The sequence below is a fragment of the Malania oleifera genome, chromosome 3, assembly GCF_029873635.1.
Source record: "Malania oleifera isolate guangnan ecotype guangnan chromosome 3, ASM2987363v1, whole genome shotgun sequence".
Taxonomy (NCBI): domain Eukaryota; kingdom Viridiplantae; phylum Streptophyta; class Magnoliopsida; order Santalales; family Ximeniaceae; genus Malania; species Malania oleifera.
The window spans coordinates 736,161-754,282 of NC_080419.1; the positions used below are offsets into that span (position 1 = coordinate 736,161).

Sequence of the window (18,122 nt, forward strand, 5' to 3'; positions counted from 1 at the left end):
CCTAGAAGTACTTCAATGGTTCCAAATATTTGCTTTGGAAGTTAGTCTATAAAAAATGTTTTAGGCCCTAGATAACTTGATCACCATCATCGATAATCACAATATCATCCACACACACAACAAGCAAAATCCTGCATGACGGAGTATGACACGTAAAATACAATCTCATCTGCTACACACCATTTAAGGTCAAACTTACTACAACATTTATTCAACCAAACCATGCTTGGGAGACTATTTTAAACCATATAATGAGCTCTAGAGCCAACACACTAAGCCTCACTCCCCTTGAGCAACAAACCTAGGTGGTTACTCTAGGGATTGAAAAGGGGTTTTCTCGGTTAATTGTACTATTCTTTTTTTTTTTTTTTTTTTTTTTTTTTTTTTGGCGGACTTCTTGTCCTCTTAGGTTGTAACTTCTCTTTCTCAATCTAATATACCTTTTTTTTATAATAAAAAAAAATAAGTAGAACAAAAGGCACAAAAAATATAAAATAACTCATAAAAATATTTACTAAATCAAGCCAAGTCATCCTTGAATAACTATCAACAAAAGTTATAAAACATAGGAAACTTAACTTGGACACAACCTGACTAAGACCCCAAACATCAAATATGAACTAACATGAAAGGGTTTGCTTCCCATTTACTGATTTGAGAAGTAAATAGAACACAACGATGCTTTCCCCCAAGATTCACACTTAAGATGTAATAACCTGGAAAAAAAAAATTTAATTAATTAAAAAAAATTAAATTAAGAGTAATTATTGATTAGTTAATTAATTGAACATTATTAAATTAATTAATTAATTAAATAAACAAATAAAAAAATAGTATGAAAAAAAAATTAATTAAGAGTAATTAGTAATTAATTAATTAAATATTATTAAATGAATTAATTAAGTTAAGTAAAATGGTGATTATATATATATATATATATATGAATATATAAGGATAAGATATATATATATATATAAAATATTATATTTATTATATGATAAGTAAGTAAGTAAAAAAATAATAATAATAAGTTGATAACAAGAAGAAGTTTCCTAAAACCTGAATCTCTGTACGCCTCTCTCCTTCTTTCAGTCTGTCTCCCAGCTTCTCTCAGTCGCTCGCCGTCTCCGTCTCCACTCATTTCTCGACGAATATTCAACCGATCGGGAAATGGAAGATGTTGTTGGATTCCTAACTCCGCCACCGATATTTCCACTAGAGCGGATTTGTCGTGGGAGTGGCGTAGGCACCATTCCTGGGGTAAGGTAACTTTCCCCTAATTTCTCAATTTCTCGTTAAATCTGATGTCAAATCGACGATCAGGTACCACCACAGGATCCTAGTCATCGTCGTCGTCATTTTGACTTAGGTAATTTTTTAATTGGGATTTTCTAAGCCCCACTCCGAAGCGAGAGTGGGATTTGAAAATTTTGGTAATTTAGCTATATTTAAGGGTATAATTATTTATTGGGTATTTAAGGGCCTAGGAAGTATTAAAATAATATTTTATTTAAGATTAATTTAATGCAATTAGGATTTTTGATTTAGGATCGGGGTGAGCGCCGCAGGTATTTTTCGAGATCCCTGTTGACGTAGTTCAAGAAACCAGGTAAGAGGAAAATATATATTAAACCATAATTTTTATGAATTTAATGAAAAAATAAATTGTGTTATATATACGTGTATATGTTTCGGTATGGGTAAAATGTCAACTGTTTAAATTATATTTTTTTGAGTTTAGAGTTGCTTAATAGATATGTATATACGAAAATGAACTGATGAAAGTGAAAAAATATTTTCAGGATAATTAAGTAAGAAATGAAAGGTATTTTTAGTATATAAACGTTAAATGTTGGTTGACTTATTTTACAGGTAATGTATGAATTTTATTACAAAACTGTGTGGCATGAGATTTTGTGCAAATATATGTTAAATATATGAGATGTAGGTTAAGTAAGTAATGCATTGTGAATAAAACATGATATGAACTATGCTGCTTGTGTGTGTTAATGCAACCATGTAAACAGCTGAAAAATGTGGAGTAAACAACTGAAAAATGTTGGGTAAAACAGCTGAAATATGCTGACTAAAACAGCTGAAAGATGCTAGGTATGAAATGAAATGAAATGAAAATGGAAATGAATGAAATAGAAATGAAATGTGAAATGTGAACAATGTAAAATGGGAAAGAGCTACGTAAAGTGAAATGAAATGAAAAGTAAAAAATGAAAACATAAAATAGTTGAGAGAAGCAGAATAATGGCAAACAAAATGATGTATTATGATATTAGAAGTACTTATGTACATAAAATGTGCTACGATTTTGGCGGGGCGTACTCTTCGCCTGAGGGCATGCTAAGAAAGGCGAGTGCACTAGTAGTTTCAAATGTGGCAGTAGCTACATAACGTACTAGGGCATGGGGAACCTACTTGTATGGGCGGATAGATTTCCCTATCCTTAGGGCCTTTGCCGGTAAGCTAGTACTGAACGGTGTGAGTACGAGACCAATCTAACACTTGAGGGCTTACTGAGTAAGGTGAGTGCCCTGGTATGCTTTATTAGTAACCTTAGGGTTGCCTAAATATCATAGCAGAAGGGTGCTACTTGTATGGACGGGTAATCACCCCTATCCTCGGGTAATCTCGTGGGTTAAATATTTTGCCAGTGTTTGATTAGGATCAGAGAATGATTTCAGAAATTGTGTTAACAATTTTCAAATGTTAAATATTATGTTGTTATATAAACTCATGTTTCCTTTTTTAATATATCGTTTATTCCCTTACTGAGATGTGTCTCACCCGAATATAAATGCATTTTTTTTCAAGACCTCCTTGAGATTGAGCTTAGAGAGCTCGAGGTTTTATAGCATTATTGAGAAATAGAAAAATGGAAAGGGTATATTTCTATGTTAATTATGGGGAATGTAAATATTTATGTTTTATGTCTTTATGTTTTAAGGCTATTGAGTAAGGAATGATTGTGAAAATACTGAAATATTTTGGGAGTTATGTAGATTTATGGAAATGCAGGTGATGGGTGATTTATTATGGATTATAGTTAGAATTAGTAAACTCTGGTATTATGTTATATGGAGATTATGTTTATATTTTCCGCTACGTATATATTGACTTATGGATTATCAAGGATTTTATTAGGTATAACGCACCGGACCCGGGATTAAGGGTTCGGGGCGTTACATAAGACTAGACAAAGAACTCAAACGAAGGACTGGTTGTTTTAACTTTTTCAATAAAGAATCGCCAAGGTGACAATGGTTATGGAGTAGTGCAGCAACAATGCAGGCAATAGAAGGAGATAGCAACTCAAAGCGGTAAAATTCACTAGCTTCACATCCTCCACCAATCGTCTTCCTTGTCTTCAAATCCTAAATAACCATGGAATAGGGAACAATATTATTGAACAATTCATGGATTTTCTAATTTTTCTAACATAAATAGAAAGGAAACTTGGGAATATACAAAATAGAAGAAAAGAAACAAAGGAAGTGGGATTTATTGTCTCAAGGGTAACACAAGTTCAACTTTCAAAATATTGGAGAGTTGTAAAAGATTAGATATCTGTCATATGAACAGTAATGATTAAATCTATAACCCAACGACTAGGGCAAGAAATATTGAACAATAGGCAAGTTGTAGAGTTACTTTTCTAAAGGATGCTTGATACTATTGAAATTTGGAATAATCTTCACTAATATAGATACAGTATGATGCTCCCCTTCAACCCAAAAGTGTGGAATCCATGACGGTAGCATTGGCAAGGCGAGACAATTTACCGTGAAGATGCCAACATTGCTCAATCATATGACTTCCTTATCCAATAATGAATGCACTTACGAGGATGGCTTCTAGCCCGCCATCTCTTCCACCATAAACACTTGAACCGCCCTGAAAACTTTTGTGATTGCTCAGCTGAAAGCTAGAATCATCTTGTATAACAAAAGCAATCCTCTCAAAGCCAAGGGTTAAAACTCTGGATGTGGGGGCAATGGAATGCGTGCTAGAGGAAGCACAAAGACAAAGAGAACAAACATAAGCAAAGGATGGAAACTCCATACTACCTCAAACTTGGGTTTCAAACTTGCTAAAACATAAAGAACTGTCTTCTGATCCCTCTACTTTTTGCATCTCAAGAACATCAACATTCATGGTTGCACGATGTTAAGTTCTTCATAAATACGTTCATCTGTGCAAAACTCAGTGACACTCCAATCTTCTAACTGAAAGTACTCCAAAGATAGTTTGTACATATGTGTAATGTTACAAGAATACATGAGCTTGACATAATCTCAAATCTCCTTGCATCCATCTAGATGCATGCTTATCCATACAATCTAGGTTCCATCAAGTTCCACAAAAAGGGAGGCACATCCACACTTGTTTACATCTACATTAGATGGCCCGAAGTGGAAAAAGTGTTCAGATTTACTGAAGCACACCAAATAGATCTTGGCAACCTTAGACCACTAAACATCATTCTTTCCGTCCAACAATTGTTATCTATTGCAATAATGAGAGGAACATACTTTTGGGATTCATGGCCTCCACCACAATACTAATAAAACCAATGACAAACAAGGTGAACAATTGAAACAACCACAAACAAGTCACCAACAAACTGGCATAACACCATCACAGCCCCAAAAAAACTAACACACAAACACAATCACTAGGCCAACTACCGTAAGGGACCGATTGATGACCTTTATAGTGTTGAACCATCAAAAAACATTAGATCTTTTAACAAAATACATGACCAATGACTTGATATTATGGTCTATAAAAGTATTTAAGTCATTGGAAATCGGAGCAAATATAGGCTAGGAGGATGTCACACGCATCAGCACATGGGATTGAAGTAGTTGGCTGGCACACAGAGTCTCCTCCATCAATGAGATTCACACAGATTAGAGGGTTTTTAACTGTATGGGTTGGTTTTGCAAAAATATGGAAGGTTTCTTGAGATTATGAAAAGAGCAGCGACATCTAGGAAGTTTCCAACGGCTAATGTGTTGCTAACCACTACATGTGCATTTGATCCTCTTATAATGGAAGATTTGCATAGAGCCATCTAGCTTAGGGTTTGGTTTGGCAATAGAGTTTAGGTTGAATCTTACTCTAATCCATGTTGAAGCATTGCAAAAAACAGAAGACCTAATCAAAATTAAATCTCTCCCTCTATTCTAATATATGTCAAGTACACCAATGACCATAATAGCATTACCCTCACTAATTCACTCTTACTAACAAAACGCAAATGCTAATAACAATAAATGACCAAAATAACCATTAGCAAAGGCATTGATTATTCAATACCTTATTAAGTTGCATCTTAGCATGCATATAAATAAATAGCATTTTTAATAGCTGCAAACTTAGGCAATCTTCTCAAATGTGTGTACCTTCTTAAATTATCCACAAAATCTGGTCCCTCAGCTGAGGGAGAAGTAGAGCACATATTGAGGATTTCTAAATCAGAAAGATCTTGCAATCTTAAAGCAATGTAAAATTGGCGCGAGGACCTGAACAATAGTTTTTTTAAAAAAAAAGGAACATATAAGTGTACAAATTATTGGAAACTAAAAGAAATAGAGCAAATGACACTGACCTCTTGTGAGGTTTGGAAAAAAGACAATGACCTCCCCTAAGTTTTCAAAAACTTCAAGGGTCTCCCCTGAGGTTTCAAGAATTCCAGGGATCTCCCCTGAGGCTTGCCAAAAAGACACAAACCTCCCCTTTTATTTTGCAAAAAGACAAATTTTTTTAGGGGAGGTCCGTGTCTTTTTGGCAAACTTCATGGGAGGTTTGCGGCATTTTTGAAACCTCAAGAGAGGTATGTGGCATTTTTAAAACCTCAAAGGAAGTCACTATCTTTTTATCAAACCTTAAGGAAGATAAGTGTTGGCCCAAAGAAACATGCTAAAACAGTTCCTTTAAGAACAAAGGGACAAATAATTTGTGCAAGGCTTGCATGCTTAGAGCTGGGCTTTGTTTATTTTACTTTTTCACATGTACACCAATAAAAAGTAAATGCATGGACCAACACTTTTACCAAGAGCATGGGGCAATTTTAAATTGATCATTCTGGGTGTCATATGTCTCCAGTAACCTCCCTTCCCAGCTGGGGTCCTCAAAAGATGCTGACACTCTAATCCTCCTGACAATCTCATCTGGACATCTTGAAGTTTTGTCAAAGCAAGCCGGGATAACTGATCCTGTGGAGGTTTCCACCTGAAGGTATGCAAAAAGAAAAAGGATCTGCATTAAAAACAGAACAAAAAATTAAAAAAAAAAATTTGAAGCATTTTATCTGCAAATAATAAAAATCAGATATTCGTATTTATATTGACAGACTAATTGGTAAGTGAGTATCGTCCATTAAGGAGAATTTTCGGCTGATTGAAGCAGATCCATTCTTACGGAATTTATGTTGCCAATCCAATGCTCATAGAAAAGCAAGGATTGTAATGAAACACATACTATTCTGGCTTTGACAGCTCCACAATAAGCTGAATCTGTTTTGTTTGTAAAACCTGTTGAGTGTTGACTACCAACACTCAAATATATGTACTTGACAGTGGGAAATTATTTTATTGATCTTTGTCTCTATAATGACACAGTTCTTTTCTTGCTGAGACATCACAATGAGTGAAAAAACCATTATTGCTAGAGACTAGCTAACAGTCCACAAATAGCTGATGAGTGCTTTAATGCAAAAGTCACCTAGCTGGGAGCCTCATACATCACCATGTTCAAATTTTCAATTTAAATCTTGGAAGCTTCACTTCTGGAATTGATTGTAAAGGCACCTTGACCCAATGGTAACAGTGGTACACCCAAACTTGAACTCAGCATTTCGAGTCACAGAAACAGCCCCTCAGCATGTGGAGGCAAGCAAGCTTACCTCATGCCCTCTCAAAACCCACAAAAATAGTAGGGGTGGCCTTCTACAGTGGTTGTTGAATTCACCCCCAGGAACTGAGAATAAAATTAAACTAAAGCAGTAAATTATGGAAATAACATACCAAAGACAGGTTGTTCAGAATTCTGTATAGCAGGTCATCTAGAGCATGATATTAACATTTGTTGATTTGAGGTTCCATGTTTTTCAAATTGGAGGAAGGGTTCTTTACCTTCAATTGGATGACAATGAAAAGAAAAATTCTTATAAACTAAATAAACACATCACATGATCACATAGATTAATAAGGAAAAGGAATTCTGAAGTTGAAACAGACCACGAATCCACTAAATATGGGACATGCATTTCCCTTGGAATCTCTTCTGGTGTTATGTCGAAGAACAAAGAGAGTTTGAATGTGGAACTTCAACTGACTCCTTTCCAAGGTTTCAACTATTTTCGTACACAAAGGAAAGGAATAACCATCCAATTTTGTGTGGCTTCCTGCTATAGTACCATTATTTTCATGCTGCATACAAAGTTCAATATGTTGAATTATTATTATCATCCAATTATGTTAATAGGTAACTACATCTTAACAAAATCAAAGCCAAATTACAGGAACCCGAGCCATACATTGGGTGAGGCATCCTCAAATCCACCAATTAAATGCACCTGCATTTCAAATTCTTGCAGAGGTTTAAATCCACATTTAAATGTTTTAAAGGTAATCAAAAGATATAAAAATTAGGGGAACAAAATTTTAACAAAATGAAGAATAATACATCCAGCTCAACATCAGAATTATTATTAACGATTAGTGGTAACATCTGTTCAAGGCCAGTATTGACAACATTTGGAGAATCCATGTGGGCAACAGAGGTCCTGCAAGCAACATACTCAGTTATAGAATCAGAATGTAGGCATGTGATATAACTTTATAATTAATACTCCAATTTCCAATGTTTTAAAAGGCGAAGGCGTAAGGTGAGGCTTTTTAACCCTCAAAAGGAGAGGCATAAGCCTTAAGGCATTGCAGCATAAGCCTTTTGAGAATTTATTTTTTAAAATAAAAATTTGTTAAATAAATGAAATATATTTAAAATAAAATAAAAATTAAGAAAATCACAAATTTAATATAAAAAATAAAAATTAGATGCACTTCACAAAATACCGTTGGCCATTCAAAAATTGCTAACTTAAATACATGACATAAATCATGACGAGATAGTTGTACCATTACAAAGGTCAAACTATTTTCATGATGCAAGAGACAACTCTCGGTTATTTTGGAAAGGTTGAGGTTTAAGAGTTTTAGAAATAAACTTATATTATGACATTTCTTTTATACAAACATGTAGTTAAAATTTTCTTACCAATTCTAACTTGAGAATCACACACCCAAAATGCGTTAGCCTCAACTAAAAAGGCGCAAAAAACGAGCTTTTTTGTAAAAATGCGTAAGCCTCAACATGTAATGCATTAGGCTTTTTGGTATTTGGTATTTTAGATTGAGCCTGAAGGCGTTTTGCCTTGAGGCGAGCCTCGATTGAGCCTTTTAAAACACTGCTAATTTCTGATAATTTTGTATCTCCAAGGCAACTCTTACATTCCATTTTCGCGGTTTCGAATGACAAGTCCCACACAAGTTGTCGCTTCATCTGTTCCAACTAGCTTTTCAAAGAGAGTGAGAAAACACATGCATGGATATTCAGTAAAAGAAGTAGATAAATTAACAAGATCATACTTAATTCATAGCTGAGAAAGTCATTTGGCACCACTTAAAGCAATTCATCGCAAAAGAAGAATATTCCACATTAATAATGTTAGGTTAGCAGGTTAGTAAGGCCATAAAAGTCATTGATAGTACACACTACACAGAATTTATTATAAATAGAAAAAAGACCTACCATTCAGTAGGTCTCCAGCTATTGCAATATTTCAAAATGGTATCTAAGTAAAGACCTAAGACCCTAAACCCTACATGGCCATCAACACCACTGCCACCACCTGTGTTGCGAGCAAGGTCTTAAATTTCAATTTCAACTAAAATTTGGAAGCTCCAAAAGCATAAAATTTCAACAGAAAATTTGATTTCAAATGTCAATTTCAATTCCAATTTGAAAATATGACGGAATTTAGTATTGAAGCATGGAATTCTTTGATAAAACTTAGAAATGGTTAATATACATAATAATGTTAGTTTTAGGATGAATATATTACAAATTGAATAAATCTATGTTGGGTATGAGGTGCAATAGTTGTAATACAATATCTAATAAGCATACTCTAATATAATGTGTATTAAACATATTCGGCCAACATAAATGAAAATCATAAAACAATTAAATGTTATTTGTTAATTATTACATAAGTAAAGAAAATTTAGACATGAATGCTTAATAAAATGTTGTAGTATGTTTAATTTTTCATTTAATTTAATAACCTTTTCATTTCAATATACAACAACAAAACCAAGCCTTAGTCCCACTAAGTGGGGTCGGCTATATGAATCATTTTCCGCCAATTTATGCGATCATGGACCATTTCTTTTGATAGATTCAAAGATATTAAATCCTTACTCACTATCTCCTCCCAAGTTATTTTAGGTCTACCCCTACCCCTTCTACTGCCCCCCCACAGTAACTAAGTCACTCTTCCTCACAGGTGCACTATAAGGCCTACGTTGCAAGTGTCCATACCATCTGAGTCATCCTTCCCTTATCTTATCTTCTATAGGAGCTACACCTAACTTACCACGAATATGTTCATTCCTTAATTTATCTTTCAATGTTATACCACTCATCCATCTAAGATAAATTAAGAGAGAAATTTCACTTCGCACCTAAATCTCATATTTGAATTTTTGAGGAAATTTCATTTTCTAGTCAAAATTTCGACAAATTTCACTAAAATTTTGAGATTTCGATAAATTTTGTTGATTCATTGAAATTTCGACAAAAATTATACAATAAAAAACAAGCCTTAAGTACCACTAGGTGGGGTCGGCTACATGAATCCTTTTCCGCCAATTCACCTGATCGAGAGTATTTTTCTATATCAAATTAAGAGCTATTATATCCTTCCTCACTACCTCATTTCAAGTTATTTTAGACCTACCCCTACAAACCGATTTCATGCTAGAAACAATAACTCACTCCTCACAAGTGCTCTACAAGGCATGCATTTCAAATGCTCAAACCATCAAAGCCATTTTGATTATGCAAGATGGAAATCAATTTTAATTCAACTTCGAGGGTGATGGAAAGCAGAAATTCTGACAATTTCATGAATATTTGATACCATGGTTGCGAGCTCTCACCTTTGTGCCTTACCATAAGCCCTGAACATTGTTTTGAAATAGGCAGCATCACTGGAGAGCGTGTTGACTTCATTGGACACCACTGCAGGTTTCATGCAGCCACATCCATGTCCCTCTTGCAAAACCAACAGCATAACCCACAGATACTGCCAATCTGACCTGAAACCTGGTCACCGGTGAGCCACTCAAGCACCCACACAAACGGTTCACAGGCATGTAGCTCTGAAGCCTCTGATGCATGTACCAGGGGAGAGGCTACGTTGGAGCTCAGTTTTGCAGTTTTGCTCATACTTGCTTCCCAATACTGCAATTCACTTCATAAACCATTCCAACAGGTTGTTTTGCAAGTCTTTGTGCCTGATTTATGATGATCAAGTTGAACCTTAATGGTTTTGTCATGACATTCTGCCAAGCGCACAACTAGTGCACTTTGCTGTATAACTGTTCTTGGCACATGTTCACGTAGGTTGTTGATGCATGTCATAGGTTCTTTCACTTCTTTGTTTATGATGGAGGAGCAGTTGGTATGTTGTTAGTTTTTCCATTGCTGTTTGTTTGGTCTCTCTCCTTGGGTGGAGTTCATGAATCCTCAGACTCTAGTTCTCACATCATTGCCATAAATCATCACAGATAAGTTAAATGAAAGTAGTTACACATAGTGTTGCAATACCATCAAATTTAATTGACAATCTTAGGCAAGTTCAATCATCTCTTCCATTCTGCCCCTGATGATGACAAAAGGAAGGGGGTATGATTCAGGAAGATGTGCCGATTGTCTCGATATTGTGGAATTCGATGGAATCTCAAACTGCACAGATGTGTATGAACTTTGATATGTATAAGGAGATCTGGTAACTCACATGTAGGATATCTCCTTACAGCATGGTTTTTTGGGTTACCGATACCATTACACACTGCGAAATCAGTGGGAATAAAAATCACGGTCGTAGCGGCCGTTACAGACCGCGACCGTTACGTAAAGGCCGCTACAGCTGTTACGTAACCGCTACAGGAATGCTACACCAAAAAATTATTTTATTTTTTACTTTTTCTTCTCACTTTTTCCCTCTCTTTCATATATCATTCTCAATATACCAAGTGGCAAAAGGGGGAAAAGATTATAAAGAGGATGACAATGATATAAAATTTACTATTTCTTTAAATACTCACAATAGATGCATTAATTAACAATTTGAAAATACTAACTTGTTAGGAAAAATTTTATTTTGATAATATTAGTAATGTGATATTTATGTTCTATATTTTTCAACTTCAACCTTCTTTCTTTTCTAACTATTTTATATTTGTATTATTCGTATGTCTTATGTGTCTAATAGATTAATGGAGTGTATAATGTATTTTGTTTTATTAATCAATTTAGCACTCATAAGAATTTATCACAGATAAGAATAATGAGAAGTATAAATACACGCACACAGGTAATTTTTCTATCAATGGTGGTTTAAACCAAATGTAAACTTATTGCCCTTACTAAATAACTTAGTTGCTCGAACTAAACAATCCAAAATACACTAAAACTCTTTCTAAGAAGGGCTAAAAGCTTAAAACATGCAAGTACGCTAATATGCACAAGGTTGTGCGTGCTTCAAAAAAGTTCACAGCCGTTACACCCACTTCCCGTTATGTAACATCCACTACTCCCGCTTCCCATTACACCCGTTATCGTTACATTACGCTACGCAATTTAAAACCATGCCTTACAGTACTTTCAACTACAACAGGAGGACTGGAGTGGTTACTGAGTAATTTGCAGAGATGGAACACATTCATGAGGAATTCAAATAGTGCAACACCTCACAGCTAATGTTTGTAAGATATAAAGAGAATTTTTTCACTTCCTAGCAGTTTGAAACCCAAGAGTAAGCCAATCCAGTCCCAGCAGAGCAAAGTTACCTTCCCTTGCTAACCCCTATTCCCATGTGCTTCGTTCCTCATTCCTCCCAATTTGGACACAAAACTCTGGTAGTGAGATATCTGCCTTCGCCATTCAAGAGTGTTTCAGATAATCAGCTTGGTGATAATAGGGTCTCTGGTGTGGTTAAGGAAGAGATGGACGCAATAGAGTTATACCATGTCAGTACACTAATTGTGGACATGGTGATCATACAAATGACTAATGTTGGGATCTGCATGGCCAGCCTCCTCCCATTGCCACATTTTCTACACTGGCTTGTTCAGCTAAGTGCAGCACAAAGTGACTATGTCAGAAGAAGAGTATTCCAAGTTCCTTCCACATCAAGCATTAAGTGAGCATATCTTCCTTTTGCATCTCTTGCCCATTACCTGCTTGTCATCTAGTATTTCTTCTTCTAGACCTTCGATCATGATCAGTATACCTAGTCAGCTAGTCTTGTATCAAAACTCCACCATTCTGACAAACATACCCCATGTTACCCTTGCAAAGTGCTGTAATACCAAAGTCAATGGGGTGGGGGCCGTGAATCCTACTAATTTTGGTTTGCTCTGATCTATTTTGTACATTGCTAAATTTCCTTTTAACCTTGCAAAATCTTAAAACTATTCAATCAACTTGTCCCCTAATTCTATTGTTTTTGAGGATTTGAAGAGGAGGAGGACGATTGGCATAGGACTTGAAGCTGAGGGACCTTAGTACTTGATTTGCTATCCTCATTTACTACCTGCAGTGCTGAAGTCACACCTCTCCATATTCATTATCACCTAGTTCAACCCTCACTGATTCCTAGTTTGATTCCTCTATCTAGGTTTTTTTTTTAGATAGCAAAACAATACCATTAAAGATTTTAAAAGTCCAAGACATGGAGGACAAGGCAACCTCTGAAAAGAACAAAAATAATTACAACAACACAGCCTTCCAATCCCTTTGAAGATCGGAGCAACAGCTCCCCCCAAAAAACCAAAGGAATGTACCTTAAAAAAAAAGGCAAAAAAATTAACTTTCTCCTAAAGCAAAATTGGGGAAGTCTTCTGATTTTTGAAAATTTTTGCTCTTCTCTTGAGCCATAGAATCCAAATAATGGCACACACTGCACAAGTCAGTGAAGTCCTCCATCTACTCTTCCCAAAACCTCACCAACAAAAAATACACATTTGCAGGGCCACCCAATCCTCACCATAACAAGAAAGCAAAGTGTTGATGCGATACCTCGCCACCCAGAAATGAAGAAAAAGATGAACATTAGTCTCATTTGCTCACAGCACAGCAAACAAGCATCCGGGCTAAGAGCCTCATAGGATCACCTTATCCATAGCAAGTCATTCATATTAATCAAAACAAGAGTCCAACAAAGGCCTAAATTTTGAAACGAACTTCTGCTTGCCAAACAGCTTAATTCAAATGGAAAAGACTAGGATTTGAAGATTTTACAAGACGAGTAAAGAACAACTTTGAGAAAAGCCCCCGAAGAATCCCCAATCCAAGACCTAGCATCCCTACTCGAAATAGGAATAAAAGAATCCAGCACACCCGATGATGAAATAAGCTCATCAACCTCTTCTTCATTGAGACTCTTGAAAATATAGAAATCCATGAAAGACAGCCTCTCTGAAAAGGAAAAAAAAAATGACATTGGTGCATTATTCTAAACAAATGTGGCACCAACAGTCAATAACCACTTTCCAATTAGGGATTTTTTTTTTTTTAAATTGTATAAAAGAAGACAACATTAGTGAAACTGACAAACAGAGTAAATGATTTAGAGGACAGGAATTCCTCCCCAGAAAACTAGAAATGCAGAAAAGCCAAAACACACCAATGAAAAAAAAAAGAAAAAAACAATACAAGTAACCAACACATAAGCACTACTCTCCAGTCTCTTATGAGATTGGACAGCGATAATCCCCAAAAATATCCAAAGTGTGCACCCATATGGATGCAAGGAAAGTAGCTCTATCCCATAAAAGCCATGACCGGGTTGAGCAACCTTTAAAAATCCCCTCATTCCTCTCAATCCACAACATTGGTTCGAGCTCTTCTTTGGTGTTAAGGTAATAGCTATGAGTAGTCAACAACTCCCGTGGAGTACCCACAAGGGTTAAAGCAGAAAATGTAGAAGCCCCCTCTAATGGAAAAATCAAATTCAATGAGGATTTGGTTCATCCTACACATACACATCACAGATACCCTGCTTTTCTATGTTATACTTGTATATAACTATGGCGAAAACACCCACATCCCAAAGAGCTCCACCATTTTTATTCTTTCCAAAAACCCCTGAAATTTTCCAATAGCAACTCTCCCACCTTAACTGATTAGGGAGATGTTTTTAGAAACCACATTGCCAAGCACCAGTCAACCGACAGATTTGGTTCTCCTAACCACATTCCAACTTGTGGGGATCCCTCTAATCCTCCCCAAAGCAGGTCCAAAGCAATCTCTCATACTTTTCTTCAAGGTCCCAGCCACCTCCGGAATTCTAAAACGGGATAAAAAAGAAAAAATAAGTGGCAAGATTAGAAAGGAAAGCACTTACAGTGATCTTATATTCCTAGCTCCCCCCACCCCACCCAAAGAAGGCCTAAATGTGACAAGGACCAAGCCAAATAGTTGTAGCTAGAGACCCAAACCCTTTAATTCACTACTATTCAAATTAATACCCAACATCTCACTCTTTAGAAAATTCAACCCAAAATCTTCTCAAAAATTCTGAACAAAATAAGGAACTAGCAGAGTTTCTTAACATTATTCTCCATGAATAAAAGAGTAACATCCGCAGATTGAAGATGAGACCCCTCCACCTCCTCCCTCCCAATCAAAAGGCCCCTAATCACCCCAAGATCCTGAGAATGTAAAATCATCCTACTCAAACTATTAAACACCAAAGTAAACAAGCAAGAAGACAACAGATCCCTTTGTCCTTCATGTTTAGGATGTGAGTTTCGTCCACTGGTAAAGTATCAACATGTCACTCTTTTCGCAAGACAATACTTGGGCAATTAGTCCTTCTGTGTTTGTCACAGATGTGTCCTTTATAAATTGGGATTCAAATATTTCGTTACTTCTCTTGATGGTCATTCGAATAACTTTACTTCATTTAACAAAGGATCATAAGACTAAAACTCAATTTAATATGTGTATTCAATATATTGACAATGTAAAAGAGTACTTTAGCACCCATTTTACCAAGTATATGAATACCTCAAGAACAGTTCACCAATCCTCTCTTGCTCATGCCCCACAACAAAATGGGTTACAGAAAAAATAAAATATATTCTAAGTCAAACATACCCTGCTATTCCAAATGAATGTGCCCAAAATGTTTTGGAGCTATGCAATTCTTATAGAAAGCTCTCTCATTAATCGAATGCCATAATTTGTCTTCAAGGCAAGACACCATACTCTCTTCTATTTCCTAAATATACTTCGTGTCCTATAATTCTTTGTCACCTTCCTGTTACTATTTTGCTACCTCTTTGCCACCTAACTCTATTCCCAAGTATGCATTTGAAGCTTCATTCAACCAAGGGGTGGAGTGCAGCATGGATGAAGAGATTCACGCCTTAGGGCCAATGATACTTGGGAATTTGTGTCATTTCGGCTCGTAAGCCTATGGTTGGTTGCCTTTCGGTGTTTATTGTGAAATTCAATCCTAATGGTTGAGTTACTCATTCGAAGGCTAAACCAGTGACAGAAAAACCACTCACATGTACAGATAGGATTACTCAGACATGTTCTCCATAATCAAACTCTCTTTATCTCTTCAACCATAATGATACACTGGCCTATAAACCAATTGGTTGTCAAGAATGCCTCTCTATGAAAAGGTTGACATGGAACAACCTCCTTGGTTTGTTGCTCAATCAACTAAAGAAGCAGTTCAACTTTTTTCTTCCGAACAACTCCTTTTTTCTAGTTTTTCATTAATTTTGTACACCCCTAGTAAATATGTTCATTTTATTTTATTTTATTTTTACTAATCAGTATATCATTAAAAATTTTCTTTCTATCATTTTCAATTTTTTTTTTCAACATTCAAGATCAACTTTTTCTTTCTAAAAGCTCCTCTTTTTCATGGGGAGCCAAATAATATTTATAACCACATGAATAGACTCCTCTCCGTAGTTCCTTTCTAAAAGTTTCTTTCCATTAGTTCCTTTTCAACATCCACATGGAGGCCAAACAAAACCAAAATGGGCAACTCTCCTTTTCTACTTATAACAAATGCGATGTACATGCTAGCCTGTAAGCTCCCCCCCCCCCCCCCCAAGTTGAGCATATATATCATATGCTTCTAGCTTGTTAGTTGTTACATATATTATATTGCTATACTAATCTGTACAATTGATATTTAGAATTCACATATGCAGTTGTAATGATCTCTTACCAGCTTTTCCAGAACAAAATGACAATCAACCTTTATGATTTGTCCTCCCATCAAAACCAAATTGGAAGCAATATAAGCAACCACTGAGTATCACACATCAACTACATAGGCTGTGAAGGTTGGAACCCAAGTTCATCCAACCTATTCTTAATACAAATCAACACACAGGCAGTATGTACCATAGCTTTATACTAAGACTCTGCACTTGACCTTGCAACTACCATTTACTTATTACTTTTCCAAGATACCAAGCGCAACAGTTTCCAATAGTGGACATGCAATCAAAGGGTGACTAGCCCATTTTGCATCTATGTATCCCTAAACACGCTCAGTCAACTAAAGAACTGGTTCAACTTTTTCTTTCTGACAACTCACTTTATCAACATGAGTTTGTTGATCTATGCTGCATGGGAAGGCATTCTCAGATTTGTTTTTGGAAACATCTTAGGTTGGGAAATCTTGTTTTATCCACCACTTTTCCTCGTCTCTCCCTTTTGAGCTTAGGACAGAATAGTGTTCTTCCTTATTTTGTTGTTGATTTGGTAGTCCTTTTGGCTTCTTGGGATTTTCATTTTAGGAGATCTCTTAACGATAGGGAGTTGGATGAGTTATCCTCCTTGTTGATTTTGTTGAATAATTGTCATATTTCTTTCGATATGGATTCTCATTCTTGGTCCTTGGATCCTTTGAAAAATTAGAGGTGTATTCATGTAAATCATTTTGTGAGTCCTTGACCCGTTCTAATTCTTTTTTTCCGCTTTATCTATTATTTCAAAGGCTAAACTCCCTCCAAAAATTAATCCTTTTATCCGGTTGATCGTGCTTAACAGAATCAATGCGAATAACTTGTTGTAGATTAGGAGACCATTGAAGGCACTCCCTCCAGATGTTTGTGTGCCTTGCTATAATAATTCAGAAATAGCATCTAATCTCATATTGCATTGTGAGTGTGGAACAAGTTATTTGGTGTTTTGAGAGAGATGGTTTCTCAAAAATTGGTGAACCTTTTGGCTATTTTGTATGTGATTTTTGGAAGGAGAAAGGATAGGGATGTGTTATGGAGGAATGTGGTTTTTTTTTGCAGTATTTTCGGGGCTACGGTTGGAACTTTATACACGTATCTTTTCAGGGAATAAGTTGAATTGTCTGCTGGTCTGAGAAAAGATTACACAGCATGGTTGTGATGTGTTGGTTTTGGAAGTGAGCTTTTTTGGAGTTCAACAAGATTCACATAATATGAAGGCTTGATTATGGGAGACATAGTTTTTGTTTGTTTCATTTTTCTTTCTTTTGCTGTTTTTTTTTTCGGTATTTTCATTATGGTTTGTCCAGATTTTCTATAGGTGGATGTATTATCATCCTTTCGGTATATTTGTAATCTATTAATGAAATTTCTTCTTTTTCTATCCAAAAAAAAAAAAATCAAGAAGCATAATTAATCTGTAGATATTTTAGTAATACTTGCAACAACTGATGATATCCATGGAATATAATAATTTTTTAGAAGAAAAAAAAAAAAGGCTAGTTTGTAGCTTCTGAAAGCTGCAAATCTGTATTT

At 35.6% G+C, this 18,122-nt stretch overlaps 1 protein-coding gene across 5 annotated transcripts in view; it reads right to left on the bottom strand.

Annotated features, from left to right (window-relative positions):
• The window catches only part of LOC131151658 (protein N-terminal asparagine amidohydrolase), a 50,062-nt gene that overhangs the window by 12,321 nt on the left and 19,619 nt on the right, over positions 1-18,122 (bottom strand). For 3 of the 5 annotated variants that reach the window (XM_058102959.1, XM_058102960.1, XM_058102963.1), the window contains 6 exons: positions 8,529-8,593; positions 7,705-7,804; positions 7,556-7,594; positions 7,257-7,448; positions 6,071-6,249; positions 5,421-5,540 (listed from right to left, as the gene is read on the bottom strand). In XM_058102959.1, coding sequence (XP_057958942.1) covers positions 5,421-5,540; positions 6,071-6,249; positions 7,257-7,448; positions 7,556-7,594; positions 7,705-7,804; positions 8,529-8,593 — 695 coding nt within the window. The remainder of the gene's footprint in view (positions 1-5,420; positions 5,541-6,070; positions 6,250-7,256; positions 7,449-7,555; positions 7,595-7,704; positions 7,805-8,528; positions 8,594-18,122) is intronic. The other 2 variants (XM_058102961.1, XM_058102962.1) reach the window with 2 other exon arrangements.